Source organism: Pseudophryne corroboree, chromosome 11 (genome assembly GCF_028390025.1).
Source record: "Pseudophryne corroboree isolate aPseCor3 chromosome 11, aPseCor3.hap2, whole genome shotgun sequence".
Classification (NCBI taxonomy): domain Eukaryota; kingdom Metazoa; phylum Chordata; class Amphibia; order Anura; family Myobatrachidae; genus Pseudophryne; species Pseudophryne corroboree.
The window spans coordinates 108,438,293-108,454,289 of NC_086454.1; the positions used below are offsets into that span (position 1 = coordinate 108,438,293).

General features: G+C 46.4%; 1 protein-coding gene across 2 annotated transcripts in view; it reads left to right on the plus strand.

Annotated features, from left to right (window-relative positions):
- The window catches only part of ANO9 (anoctamin 9), a 129,597-nt gene that overhangs the window by 51,280 nt on the left and 62,320 nt on the right, over window positions 1–15,997 (plus strand). For both annotated transcript variants that reach the window (XM_063944728.1, XM_063944727.1), the window contains exon 2: window positions 13,283–13,354. In XM_063944728.1, coding sequence (XP_063800798.1) covers window positions 13,283–13,354 — 72 coding nt within the window. The remainder of the gene's footprint in view (window positions 1–13,282; window positions 13,355–15,997) is intronic.

Here is a 15,997-nt window from a genome sequence, read left to right on the forward strand (position 1 = left end):
CCTGTGAACGCTGCTGGCGGCTCCCACCAGTAGCTGACAGCGCAGCGTGACCTCTCACTCAACGCTGATCCCTCAATTGGATTGGAGCTTAAATCCCGGGATCCCGCCGATCCCGATCCCGGGATTGGCCACCATAAGGGGGACGCTGTCTACCGTAATGTGTAAAAAAGGGGACACTGTCTGCCGTAATGTGTAAAAAGGGGACGCTGTCTGCCATAATGTGTAAAAAGGGGGATGCTGTCTGCCGTAATGTGTAAAAAAGGGGACGCTGTCTACCGTAATGTGTAAAAAGGGGGCGCTGTCTGCCGTAATGTGTAAAAGGGGGACGCTGTCTGCCGTAATGTGTAAAAAAGGGGATGCTGTCTGCCGTAATGTGTAAAAAGGGGGACGCTGTCTGCCGTAGTGTGTAAAAAGGGGGACGCTGTCTGCCGTAATGTATAAAAAAGGGGACAATGTCTGCCATAATATGTAAAAAGGGGACACTGTCTGCCGTAATGTGTTAAAGGTGGACGCTGTCTGCCTTAATGTGTAAAAAGGGGAATCTGTCCGCCATAAGGTGTAAAAGGGGCTCTACCTGGTGTAGTGGTGCTACTGTGCGGCGTAATTTGAATAATGGAGACTACTGTGCACCGTTATATGAATTGGTATTATTTTGTGGCCACTCCCCTTCCCCACGATGCCACGCCCCTATATTTTTTGTGCGTGCCATAGGCGCGCACTGTCCCTATTTTACATGGAGGGGGGGGGGGTCTCCGATGCCGTTTCTTGCACACAGTGCTAAAATGTCTAGTCACGGCACTGTTGCTAGGTATCCATTTCCCTGGCCCTGAGCAGGTCCCCCTCACCAGATCCTCTCCAGGGGTGAGGGGGTGGACTTGGATGGGATGAGTGGGGGAAGGGGGACCAAAGCATTTTGTCGCACCTGAGCCCACCGCTCGCTAGTTCCGCCACTGCCTCACACGTCTTCTAATCCTTCATCTCGACCCCGGTTCATCATTGCTGTGTGACCATATCATACAGCCCACCAAGAACCTTTGCAATCTGGTGGACAACTATGCAATAGATAGCACCTATCCTTGTGTATCCATACCTATTTCCCTATAGATTGTAAGCTTGCGTGCAGTGCCTTCCTATCTCTATGACTGTTTGTTATTACCCAGTTTTGCTATATCATTGTTTTGTTATATCATTGTTATTTCCAATTGTAAAGCGCAACGGAATTTGTTGCGCTATATAAGAAACTGTTAATAAATAAATAAATAATCTCCTGAATGTACTACAGAAGGATCGCTGCAGTTACCTCTGACAGCAGCTGCAGCCCTCATAGGTTTCACTTTCTATGGGGGCTGCAAAGCTGTCAGATTTACATTTAGTGATGTGCACCGGACATTTTTCGGGTTTTGTGTTTTGGTTTTGGATTCGGTTCCGCGGCCATGTTTTGGATTCGGACGCGTTTTGGCAAAACCTCCCTGAAAAATTTTTGTCGGATTCGGTTGTGTTTTGGATTCGTTTTTTTTTTTTTACAAGAACCCTTCAAAAACAGCTTAAATCATAGAATTTGGGGGTCATTTTGATCCCATAGTATTATTAACCTCAATAACCATAATTTCCACTCATTTGCAGTCTATTCTGAACACCTCACACCTCACAATATTATTTTTAGTCCTAAAATTTGCACCGAGGTCGCTGGATGACTAAGCTAAGCGACACAAGTGGCCGACACAATCACATGGCCCATCTAGGAGTGGCACTGCAGTGTCAGGCAGGATGGCACTTCAAAAAAATAGTCCCCAAACAGCACATGATGCAAAGAAAAATGAAAGAAAAAAGAGGTGCAAGATGGAATTGTCCTTGGGCCCTCCCACCCACCCTTATGTTGTATAAACAGTACATGCACACTTTAACAAACCCATCATTTCAGCCACAGGGTCTGCCACACGACTGTGACTGAAATGACTGGTTGGTTTGGGCCCCCACCAAAAAAGAAGCAATCAATCTCTCCTTGCACAAACTGGCTCTACAGAGGCAAGATGTCCACCTCCTCCTCATCGTCCGATTCCTCGCCCCTTTCACTGTGTACATCCCCCTCCTCACAGATTATTAATTCGTCCCCACTGGAATCCACCATCTCAGGTCCCCGTGTACTTTCTGGAGGCAATTGCTGGTGAATGTCTCCACGCAGGAATTGATTATAATTCATTTTTATGAACATCATCTTCTCCACATTTTCTGGAAGTAACCTCGTACGCCGATTGCTGACAAGGTGAGCGGCTGCACTAAACACTCTTTCGGAGTACACACTGGAGGGGGGGCAACTTATGTAAAATAAAGCCAGTTTCTGCCAGGGCCTCCAAATTGCCTCTTTTTCGTGCCAGTATACGTATGGACTGTCTGACGTGCCTACTTGGATGCGGTCACTCATATAATCCTCCACCATTCTTTCAATGGTGACAGAATCATATGCAGTGACAGTAGACGACATGTCAGTAATCATTGGCAGGTCCTTCAATCCGGACCAGATGTCAGCACTCGCTCCAGACTGCCCTGCATCACCGCCAGCGGGTGGGCTCGGAATTCTTAGCCTTTTCCTCGCACCCCCAGTTGTGGGAGAATGTGAAGGAGGAGCTGTTGACGGGTCACGTTCCGCTTGACTTGACAATTTTCTCACCAGCAGGTCTTTGAACCTCTGCAGACTTGTGTCTGCCGGAAAGAGAGATACAACGTACGTTTCAAATCTAGGATCGCGCATGGTGGCCAAAATGTAGTGCTCTGATTTCAACAGATTGTCCACCCGTGAATCCTGGTTAAGCGAATTAAGGGCTCCATCCACAAGTCCCACATGCCTAGCGGAATCGCTCTGTTTTAGCTCCTCCTTCAATGTCTCCAGCTTCTTCTGCAAAAGCCTGATGAGGGGAATGACCTGACTCAGGCTGGCAGTGTCTGAACTGACTTCACGTGTGGCAAGTTCAAAGGGTTGCAGAACCTTGCACAACGTTGAAATCATTCTCCACTGCGCTTGAGTCAGGTGCATTCCCCCTCCTTTGCCTATATCGTAGGCAGATGTATAGGCTTGAATGGCCTTTTGCTGCTCCTCCATCCTCTGAAGCATATAGAGGGTTGAATTCCACCTTGTTACCACCTCTTGCTTCAGATGATGGCAGGGCAGGTTCAGGACTGTTTGCTGGTGCTCCAGTCTTCGGCACGCGGTGGCTGAATGCCAAAAGTGGCCCGCAATTCTTCGGGCCACCGACAGCATCTCTTGCACGCCCCTGTAATTTTTTAAATAATTCTGCACCACCAAATTCAATGTATGTGCAAAACATGGGACGTGCTGGAATTTTCCCAGATGTAATGCACGCACAATATTGGTGGCGTTGTCCGATGTCACAAATCCCCAGGAGAGTCCAATTGGGGTAAGCCATTCTGCGATGATGTTCCTCAGTTTCTGTAAGAGGTTGTCAGCTGTGTGCCTCTTCTGGAAAGCGGTGATACAAAGCGTAGCCTGCCTAGGAACGAGTTGGCGTTTGCGAGATGCTGCTACTGGTGCCGCCGCTGCTGTTCTTGCTGCAGGAGGCAATACATCTACCCAGTGGGCTGTCACAGTCATATAGTCCTGAGTCTGCCCTGCTCCACTTGTCCACATGTCCGTGGTTAAGTGGACATTGGGTACAACTGCATTTTTTAGGACACCGGTGACTCTTTTTCTGACGTCTGTGTACATTTTCGGTATCGCCTGCCTAGAGAAATGGAACCTAGATGGTATTTGGTACCGGGGACACAGTACCTCAATCAAGTCTCTAGTTGCCTGTGAATTAACGGTGGATACCGGACACACGTTTCTCACCGCCCAGGCTGCCAAGGCCTGAGTTATCCGCTTTGCAGCAGGATGACTGCTGTGATATTTCATCTTCCTCACAAAGGACTGTTGGACAGTCAATTGCTTACTGGAAGTAGTACAAGTCGTCTTCCGACTTCCCTTCTGGGATGACGATCGACTCCCAGCAGCAACAACAGCAGCGCCAGCAGCAGTAGGCGTTACACTCAAGGATGCATCGGAGGAATCCCAGGCAGGAGAGGACTCGTCAGACTTGCCAGTGACATGGCCTGCAGGACTATTGGCTTTCCTGTGTAAGGTGGAAATTGACACTGAGGGAGTTGGTGGTGTGGTTTGCAGGAGCTTGGTTACAAGAGGAAGGGATTTAGTGGTCAGTGGACTGCTTCCGCTGTCATCCAAAGTTTTTGAACTTGTCACTGACTTCTGATGAATGCGGTCCAGGTGACGTATAAGGGAGGATGTTCCTAGGTGGTTAACGTCCTTACCCCTACTTATTACAGCTTGACAAAGGCGACACACGGCTAGACACCAGTTGTCCGCATTTCTGTTGAAATAATTCCACACCGAAAAGGTGAATTTTTTTGTATTTTGACCAGGCATGTCAATGGCCATATTCGTCCCACGGACAACAGGTGTCTCCCCGGGTGCCTGACTTAAACAAACCACCTCACCATCAGAATCCTCCTTGTCAATTTCCTCCCCAGCGCCAGCAACACCCATATCCTCATCCTGGTGTACTTCAACAGTGACATCTTCAATTTGACTATCAGGAACTGGACTGCGGGTGCTCCTTCCAGCAATTGCAGGGGACGTGCAAATGGTGGAAGGCGCAACCTCTTCCCGTCCAGTGTTGGGAAGGTCAGGCATCGCAACCGACACAATTGGACTCTCCTTGAGGATTTGTGATTTAGAAGAACGCACAGTTCTTTGCTGTGCTTTTGCCATCTTAACTCTTTTAAGTTTTCTAGCAGGAGGATGACTGCTTCCATCCTCAGGTGAAGCTGAACCACTAGCCTTGAACATAGGCCAGGGCCTCAGCCGTTCCTTGCCACTCCATGTCGTAAATTGCACATTGGCAAGTTTACGCTTCTCCTCAGACGATTTTGATTTAGATTTTTGGGTCATTTTACTGAGCTTTATTTTTTTGTATTTTACATGCTCTCTACATTGTGCATCGGCCTTGGTAGACGATGTTGATGGCATTTCATCGTCTCAGCCATGACTAGTGGCAGCAGCTTCAGCACGAGGTGGAAATGGATCTTGATCTTTCCCTATTTTACCCTCCACATTTTTGTTCTCCATTTTTTAATGTGTGGAATTATATGCCAGTAATAGATCAACGTATAATACTGGTTTTCACTGGTCAGCAAAACTCTGCACTGTACTCCTCCTATATAATATACTGGTGGTCCCCAGTCCCCACAATAAAGCAGTGTGAGCACAGATATATGCAGCACACTGAGCACAGATATGGAGCGTTTTTCAGGCAGAGAACGTATAATACTGGTGGTCACTGGTCAGCAAAACTCTGCACTGTACTCCTCCTATATAATATACTGGTGGTCCCCAGTCCCCACAATAAAGCAGTGTGAGCACAGATATATGCAGCACACTGAGCACAGATATGGAGCGTTTTTCAGGCAGAGAACGTATAATACTGGTGGTCACTGGTCAGCAAAACTCTGCACTGTACTCCTCCTATATAATATACTGGTGGTCCCCAGTCCCCACAATAAAGCAGTGTGAGCACAGATATATGCAGCACACTGAGCACAGATATGGAGCGTTTTTCAGGCAGAGAACGTATAATACTGGTGGTCACTGGTCAGCAAAACTCTGCACTGTACTCCTCCTATAATACTGCTGGTCCCCAGAATAAAGATATTTGCAGCCCCCTGAAACAAAGTGAGAGGACGCCAGCCACGTCCTTTCACTATCATTTCCAATGCACAAGTGAAAAATGGCGGCGATGCGCAGCTCCTTATATAGAATCCGAATCTCACGAGAATCCGACAGCGGGATGATGACGTTCGGGCACACTCGGGTTAACCGAGCAAGGCGGGAGGATCCGAGTCGCTCGGACCCGTGGAAAAAAAGGTGAAGTTCGGGCGGGTTCGGATCCCGAGGATTCGAACCCGCTCATCACTAATTTACATACCACTCTGGACTTTTCTCTAAATTAATGATTGCCGGCACCTGTGTTGAACAGGTTAATGGATAAGAAAGGTGTTTCAGCACAGGTGATGGCAATCATAGATTAAGAGCAGTGCCGTTTCTTGCGGCGGGCGAGCCGTGCAACCGCACGGGGCGCCCGCCGTGGCACTTCTTTCTTCAGCACTTTGAATCCCCCCTCCCCTTTTCTCCCGAGTGCCCCGCTCGGGGGGCGGGGTTTTCGCAGAATGACGCGTTTGCGTCGTGACATCACAACGCAATCGCGTCATTCCGCGAAACCCCGTCCCCTGAGCTGGGCACTCGGGAGGAGGGAGAAGGGGGAGCCAAGCCGGCCGGCGCCGCGCAGTAGATGGAGAGGCGCTGAAGAGCGGGAAGAACCGCTTCAAATGTAAGTCAGCCCCTCTCCCTCTCTCTCCCTCCCTCCCCCCTCCCCACCACCTGCCGTACTGTGTAAAATGGGGACACCTGTCTGCCGGAATGTGTAAAATGGGGACACTTGCCTGCCATAATATGTAAAATGGGGACTCTTGCCTGCCAGAATGTGTAAAATGGGGACGCAGTCTGCAGTAATGTGTAAAATGGGGACTCTTGCCTTGCATATTGTGTAAAATGGGCACACCTGTCTGCCGTAATGTGTAAAATGGGGACTCTTGCCTGCTGTAAAGTGTAAAATGGGGACTCTTGCCTGCCGTAATGTGGAAAATGGGGACTCTTGCCTGCCGTAATGTGTAAAATGGGAACACTTGCCTGCCGGAAGTGTAAAATGGGGACACGTGCCTGCCGCAATGTGTAAAATGGGGACACTTGCCTGCAGTACTGTGTAAAATGGGGGCACGTGCCTGCCGCAATGTGTAAAAGGGGGACACTTTCCTGCCGCAATGTGTAAAATGGGGACACTTGCCTGCCGTACTGTGTAAAATGGGGGCAGGTGCCTGCCGCAATGTGTAAAATGGGGACACTTGCCTGTTGTACTGTGTAAAATGGGGACACTTGCCTACCGTGCTGTGTAAAATGGGGACACTTGCCTGCCGTGCTGTGTAAAATGGGGTCGCGTGCCTGCTGTAATGTGTAAAATGAGGACTTTTTTTTTTTTTAATTATCCTGTGGTGGACGTGATGAGGTCAGATGAGGCCACGCCCATCTTAAGAAAACCACGACCATTTTAACGAGGCTACGCCCCCTTTTCCTCTTTATATCTATGGGGGGGGGGGGCATTTTTAAATCACGCACTGGGAGCCAAATTGGCTAGAAACGGCCCTGACTAAGAGGGAAGTCCAGGAGCAGAGCATTCTGTCCCTCCTGGAGAGGGTCATGTTGGGAGGTATGGATTTACCAAGCTCCAGAAAGTGTAATTAGGAGAGATTATCCAGCCTGCCATTAGTTGTTTACCAGTGGCAAACGCAGGATTTTGAAAGGGGGGTTTCCAAATAATTGGATACAGACCAATGAAAAAAGTCTAACCAGATTAAGCACAGGCACCACGACCGGGATCAGTATGAAATACCTACGATCAAGATCCCATCGGTCAAAATACTGACAACATTTGACCGATGGCCATAATACAGACAAGGGCAAAATTCCGACATGGTAAAAATCACGACATTTAAAAGTCGACACAAGTTTTTCATTGTTTTTTTGGTATGTCGCCATAGGTCGACAACACCGTATAAGCGTACCTCGTCCTCTCGCATGGCTTGGCTTCGGGCATGGTGCCTCGCTGTGCTTGGCACACTATTATATTCCCCCTGCAGGTCCACTGGGATGGGAAAGTATGAACAAGTCGGTTTCAATGAAAAAATCATGAAAAACTGACGATTTTTTGACCTGTTGACATTTTAATTGTCGGTATTTTGACTTTGGAAGTATTTTAACCTTGTCTGTATTTTATTTTGACCATAGGTCAATGGTCGTCGGTATTTTGACCATCAGGATTTTGATTGGAGGTAAATTGACTACATCCCCCACGACCTCTCCCCCATATATAAACAGCACACGGGCACCATGATCATCCCCCCTCCCTCGACTGGGAGCACAGGCACTACCACGTATTCAGTATGAGATATCGACGCTTGGGATCCCGGTGGTCAGAAGACCAACGCAGGGATCCTGAAATTTGCAGTACCTACAGGGGTGAGTTGGGGCTGTTGTTCCCTCTCCCCTACCCCCTAACCCTCCCTTCCCAAAGCCTAACCCTAACCTCCCCTCCCCACAGCCTTAACCTAACCCGCCACCCCCCTACCCTCTCCCAGTTGGAACCCTAAGGAAGGCGCTATAGTTACCTAGGTCGGGATTCCGTTGTTGGTATCCTTACCATTTCGGGATTCCTGTGACGGCATTCTGACGGGTGTTGGGATTCCGACAGCAGGTAAATTAACCGCATCCCAATCCCACTATTACCATCCCTTACCCCACACACATAGATAACAGCACAGAGGCACCATGATCATTTCTTGTCGTCGTCCCCCCTCGAGACTGGCAGCACAGGGTTGTGTCTATGTTGCCTTCGTGCTAAGGACCTGGACGTGACAAAACGAGAGGGCAGGAGAGCACTTCCGCCCTTACAGCATCTAAATGTCTCCTTCGTTCTCTGATCGTTTGGGGCAAATTTATTTCTCTATGCAGCATTGGACCCTCGCGGGCTCGCTTTGCTCGCCACGCATCGGGCTCGGTGTCTCGCTTTGCTCGCCACACTTTACTATTCCAAATAGATTGTGACATGGAACCAGGGGGTTATGGGAAAGGTCCTTAGCGCGAAGAGAATCTAGACGCTACCGGCAGCACAGGCACTACGACCATCCCTTCCCCCCACACATAGACAACAGCACACAGGCACTATAATCATTCCGCACCTCCCTGCACTCATGCAATGAGAGCATAATTTATTATTGATCACAAGTGCCTGCTCCGCCACTGCCGCCCCTCACCTGCGTCCCCACACTTATGCTGGTCGGTGAGAGCATAAGATGAGAGCTGCTTGGCGTCCACCCGCCCCCGGCATAGTCACGCACAATTATCACCTCGCTGCTCTGGAGTCGACTGGGTTAGTGCCGTGGGCTGGCGGGAGTGAACACACGGAAGACTGCACCGCTATGTGCCTTACCTCTCAGCCTGGGAGGAGCTGCTCCCCCTGCATGCAGCAGCCAGCCTCGTCTCAGTGCGTATGAGGCAGCTGCTGCAGACGCGCAGTGTCACACTTGCTTCTGAGGCTCAGGCAGAGATGTAATGTATTAAAAAAATAGGTATATATCGGTAAACTGCTGCGCGATATATCGCCTGGCAGGGGGGGGGGTTCTAGGTACTTGGAAACCCCCCTGCGTGTGCGTATGGTTTGCTGACACTATACATTGAAGCTGTTTACTCCGACAGGTCTGCAGTACACACTGGGTCTGATTCATTAAGGATTGCAAATGCTTAGCAATGCAAATGGAGGAGGTGCCTACCACCTCCTGCCTGCATTTGCGATGCGATCGCCTATTAGATGGTCGATGCAAAGCTCCACCATCGGGAAACTGCACATAGGATCGCTTTAGTGAATCCAGACCATTGACAGTACTCTATTGTCCCCAATGGTACTTCGTGAGCTACTGTACATTACAGCTTCTCATAGTTTCTTTGATGTTTTGTATTTTATGTTAAAGGGAGGGGGAAAAAATCCCAAACATTTAGTAAAAAAGCAAAAAACTTTATGACAGAAATACATTATCTATAGCACGGTCTGTTTTGTGCCTTACAGTGCAGGTACCTGTTGTACAGACAGGGGTGCCACAAGGTTTTTAGGTTGGGGGGGGCACAGATGTAATTTAATTTTGGCAACCCTAAATAGCTGAATGTCACCCTTTCGGTGGCAGCTGTACAAACCTGCCACACCACCTACCTGAGACACTGTATATACAGTATATATATATATATATATATGTATTTATTTATTTTTATATACAGTATATACGTGTATATTTATATATATATATATATATACAATACTATATATTATTGATTTATGGAATCATATTTATAAATGATATTAATATTTAATATATGATTATTAATATATTGATATATTTTTTAATTAATATGCATTTATCACATATATCTGCAAATATATTGTCAGGCTTACAATCTAAGTGGCTGATAAATATATGCAGTCGTAATACATATGATTTATGAAATTATGAAGTTCTGATTCCTAAAAGAGTTCAGATTTGAGATTACCGCTCTTATCATCTGATTGTTTATTTACAGGCAAAATCAAATCATACAGAATAAGATATATATAGTGGTGACATATATACTAATACTATTTATGTTTATACTTCCTTAATTTATAGCACATAAAACATGAAACACTTAGACAATTACTTATAGGCCTTACACATTAGTCCAGTGGTTCTCAAACTCGGTCCTCAGGACCCCACACAGTGCATGTTTTGCAGGTAACCGAGTAAGTGCACAGGTGTATTAATTACTCACTGACACATTTTAAAAGGTCCACAGGTGGAGCTAATTATGTTACTTTTGATTCTGTGAGGAGACCTGCAAAACATGCACTGTGTGGGGTCCTGAGGACCGAGTTTGAGAACCTGTGCATTAGTCGATATCACTGAAAGATACGAACGATCTTGTTTATTAATGAACAAGATATTGTTCATATCTTTCAGTGTGTAGGCACCAACGATGAACAATGAGCGGCCCCGCGTTCGTTCATCGTTGGTGCCGGGTTGCTTATACATGCAGGCCAATATGGACAATCTCACCCATATTAGCATGCATTGCTATGGGGTCGGGTGACGGGTGAGTGAAGAAGCTTCACTCCCCCCGCGCGCCGCTGGGTCGCCCGTATCAGCCGTCGGACACCTCGGCGGCATATTGCCTACTGTGTAGGGCCCTTAACATAAAGTTTATACATAGTTACCATCCTAAGATTATTTCTTGTGTGAACATTGCTCATTCCTCCTCCTGCACCAGGCTTCCTTCTAGCCCTCTGTCTTTTAGCTTACTTCATCTTCTGATCTCCCCTCCTCCTGACTTCTTTCTCTCTCTAATACTGACTGAACTCATGTATATACCGTATACCTATAACTTAGCATTTTGCTGGTGTATTCTCATAGTGTTTTCATTGTAATAGCTAATTATAGGTTTGCCATTTACATTCCAAGGTGTCATAAAACAAACATTGAACTAAGCTGGCTTGTCCTGCTCAAGAACACATGGTGTCATAAAACGTGTGGTGCCCACCTTACCTCAAGCATGGAGAGTGTTGTAAAATTCAGACTCTTTTCATCCAAAGTTCTGTTGTGTTGACAAGTTTTGCTTGAAGTGGTTTAGACCATGTTTTATTAATAAATGTGATCTCTTTTTGTAGTAGCTAATGTAATCTACTGTTTATGACCCATGATCTGACCTACTGTATAACTAGACTATTGACCAGCTAGTTTTATAATTGCCAAAGGTTTTGCAAATCTTGATTCTGATCTTAGTGTACACCTGTGGATTCCAGTGCCCATTTAATTGTAAACGCATTCTGCGTTATACTGTGACCTCTCTAGCCTCAGTCATGGCTAGAGCAGTATAAACCTGTTCCCTACACAATGTAGTCTAATGGGCCCTACACACTCGGCGACTGGCCGATGCGGCCGTCGGACGACCCGGCGGCTGGGGGGTAGGGGTGACGGGGGGAGTGAAGTTTCTCCACTCCCTCCCCCCCCCCTCCGTCACCCGGCTCCATAGCCCTGCATGCTAATATGGACAAGATTGAACGAGCCAGCACCAATGATGAACGAGCGCGGGGCAGTGCATCGTTCATCGTTGGTGCCTACACACTGAAAGATATGAACTGTAAAGGCTCATACACACTGGGCAATTTTGAGCTGAAAGCAGCTCACTTTTGGTGTCTTGAGCGGCTTTCAGCTCAAAGCCGCCCAGTGTGTATGCACAAGCGATGAGCGGTGAGCGCTGATGCGCGATCCCACTTCATCGCCGGTGGCCGCCGTTCATCTACTGGTATTACCAGTAGATGAACGGCGGGGTGAGCGGCTTTCCATAGCGTCCTGCTATGGAAAGCCGTTCACCCCTGCTGACATCGCTGGGCAGGGGGGAAAAGCGCTCAGTGTGTATGCGCCTTAACTAGTTCATTAATTAACAAGATCGTTCATATCTTTTAGTGAAATCTTTGAGTGTGTAGGGCCCTTTACAGCAACAAGAGTACACATCTATATGCACACATGTACACATCATTATTTCCTAAATCATCGAAACATTTACCTGATACGTTCAAACCTATTTCGTATGATAAAATATAAACACTATACTATTCACCAAGGTAAAAATCACCTTTTACCATTAATGATATTTTCATCCAGACAATATTTCTTTAATCTCAATATTCCTGAATTATATATTATGTGAACAGTTACCTATCTGGCAACAATATATATATATATATTGTACATACCTCCCAACTGTCCCGATTTTCAAGGGACAGTCCATTTCTTTGGGACTGTCCCGCTGGCCCGCGGTGGGAGGGGACAGTTGGGAGGCTCTGTCTCTGCTCTGCTAAGCACAGTTGTCTATTCACGGAGACAAGTGACAGAGAATGGGGGTGTGGCTCGCGATCGTGGCATTAGCATGAATCCATGCCCCTTATATGAGGCCAGGCCCCCTTTTCCAGGCAGGCATGGCTTAGCCGCGCCCAGTGTCAAACTGGGGCATGAAGGGCCCACCGGGGGAAATGCGGTGGTAGGGGCCATGCTTAGGGGCGTAGCTAACAATTAGAGAGCATGGTCAGGGCCACTTGATAAACATATAAAAATCTCAAAAAAAAATTTTTCACGTTGTCATTATGGGGTATTGTGGGGGTAATTCCAAGTTGATCACAGCAGGATTTTTTTTAGCAGTTGGGCAAAACCATGTGCACTGCAGGGGAAACAGATATAACATGTGCAGAAAGAGTTAGATTTGGGTCGGTTATTTTGTTTCTGTGCAGGGTAAATACTGGCTGCTTTATTTTTACACTGCAAATTAGATTGCAGATTGAACACACCCCACCCAAATCTAACTCTCTCTGCACATGTTAAATCTGCCTCCCCTGCAGTGTACATGGTTTTGCCCAACTGCAAACAAAAATCCTGCTGCGATCAACTTGGAATTACCCCCTGTGTAGAATTTTGAGGGAAAAAATGAATTTATTCCATTTTTAAATAAGGCTGTAACATAAAATGTGGAAAAAGTCCTGTACATTTATAGTAAAGCTGACTGATCTTATAACTGTATATGTTTCAGGAACCGCTGAGGACACCATGGTGGGAAAGTTTGCTACAGTTGGACCCTATGATAAATGCAGCAAGTATGACGGTAATGTTTTAGTTGGTTTATACTTATCATGAAAGGATGTTTTATTTATGTATATATTCACTGGAACAGGTCAGTTATATACCTTTACAGTTTGTGGAAATTTTGTACACTTACATTGATTTATTTTAATAACATTTCATTATTATTTTCTATATATTAATAGCAGAAGGACGACTATTATGCTTGACATATTTCTATGATGCCGTTGTCTGAGTAAAGTACATCATATACCAAATGAAATGTCTTGGTCTATAGATGTGCATAAAATATTGTCATTATAATTGGTTGCTTAGTTTTGGAATTATGTGGCAAAACATCCGTTTGCCATTTACAATGCATCACCACTGTGCTCTGGAAAATGTGACAGTTGGTGAACTCTTCCTGTGCACCTGCTGGGTGACCTGGAACATGTGACCTGCTGAGAGGTCTGGAAACTGTGAGAGGTATTTGCAGCCATCCACTCACTGAGCAGGGATTTTTCGAAAAGGGGTAAAATGTTCCGCCCAGCAAACCTTTGTCAGGTTGAAACCGGTCATACCAGCTAGTTGTTATTATTATTATTATTATTATTATTATTAGTAGTATCCTTTAGTTCTTTGGCACTACACGGCATTTGCAGTGTCTTTACAGACTGCATAGACAGAGACAGTAGTAAGTTGTAACAAATAAATGAAAAAGTCACTTACATTACAAAATATTGCAGGATATGGTTTATAAACATTTCTGCAGTAGCATTATAAACCTCAAATAAGCAGCAGGGTGGCAGAACTCATGAGGGAAGAGGGCCCCGCTCAACAGAGCTTGCAATCTAAAGTATTAAAGAAATCCTAATAAGATAACAGTTGTTACCAGGGGTTAAAGTTAACTAATCTGCAAGAGAGCTTTTTACAGTTACACTTTCTTAGTGGGCAGTTTGTTTGGCATACCTATACATCTGCTTGATAATGCAGCTAACTATGTTGCAGCAGCACAATGGATAGCGGCAGTGGCGTGAGAACGTTTTTAAGTGGGGGAGGCCAAGATATAATTTCAGTTTGGCGCCCCTAAATGTCGCCCCCTCTGTGTTATACCTCATAACAAAAATCGAGAGAGACATGGCGAGAGAGAGAGACATGGGCCAATATGTACTAAGAATTCGAGTTTGTCCGATTTGTTGTTTTTTTTCTAAGTCCCAATCCGGGAATTCACTAAGCACCAATCTCGGCAGTGTTTGGACTATTCGTAATGGTTTGATTTGCAAAGTTCCGAAATACGAATGAATAAACCATCGGTCAAACACGGCTGTTATTTCATACAATACGGGCATTCACTATTCATTCGTATTTGGGTGTTAGTTTCTGAGTGCTCAAGTGCGGGTCTATTTTTTTTCGATTCGTTAAAAAAAGCAGCAAAAAAATAGACCTGCTTTTTCCTGTTGAGTTTGGATAACCATGCACGGATCAGTGAGATCTGTGCATGGTTATCTATGGGAAAGGGTCTGTTTAGTGTAAAAACTGAAAAAAAAAATTGCGTGGGGTCTCCCCTCCTAAGCATAACCAGCCTCTGGCTCTTTGAGCCGGTCCTGGTTGAAAAAATATGGGGGAAAAAATGCGTAGGGGTCCCCCGTATTTTTGAAACCAGCACCGGGCTCCACTAGCCATGTACATAATGCCACAGCCGGGGGACACTTTTATACTGGTCCCTGCGGCCCTGGCATTACATACCCAACTAGTCACCCCTGGCCGGGGTACCCTAGAGGAGTGAGAACCCCTTAAATCAAGGGGTCCCCCCCCTCCAGCCACCCGAGGGCCAGGGGTGAAGCCCGAGGCTGTCCCCCCCCATCCAAGGGCGGCGGATGGGGGGCTGATAGCCTTTTGAAAAAATGTGAATATTGTTTTTAGTAGCAGTACTACAAGTCCCAGCAAGCCTCCCCCGCAAGCTGGTACTTGGAGAACCACAAGTACCAGCATGCGGTGGAAAACCGGGCCCGCTGGTACCTGTAGTACTACTACTAAAAAAATACCCCCAAAAAAACAGGACACACACACCGTGAAAGTATAAGTTTATTACATACATGCACACCTCCATACATACATACTTACCTATGTTCCCACGAGGCTCGGTCCTCTTCTCCATGTAGAATCCTTGGGGTACCTGTGAAAAAAATTATACTCACATAATCCAGTGTAGAATCAGACCTTTGTATAATCCACGTACTTGGCAAAATAATAAAACGGAAACCCGACCACGCACTTTGCGGTCAGCGGTTGACCGAAAGTAACCTCACCGCTGACCGCAAAGTTCCCACCATTGGCAACAATGGAGCGCATAGGCTGAAGGGCTGAAGGGACCCTCTTTGACAGGAGTCAGGGGGGGTCCTGGCAGTCGGGGAAAGGGGTCCCATGTGTAAACATGGGACCCCTTTCAGTGCGTGGTAGGGTTTCCGTTTTATTATTTTGCCAAGTACGTGGATTATACAAAGGTCTGATTCTACACTGGATTATGTGAGTATAATTTTTTTCACAGGTACCCCAAGGATTCTACATGGAGAAGAGGACCGAGCCTCGTGGGAACATAGGTAAGTATGTATGTATGGAGGTGTGCATGTATGTAATAAACTTATACTTTCACAGTGTGTGTGTCCTGTTTTTTGGGGGGTATTTT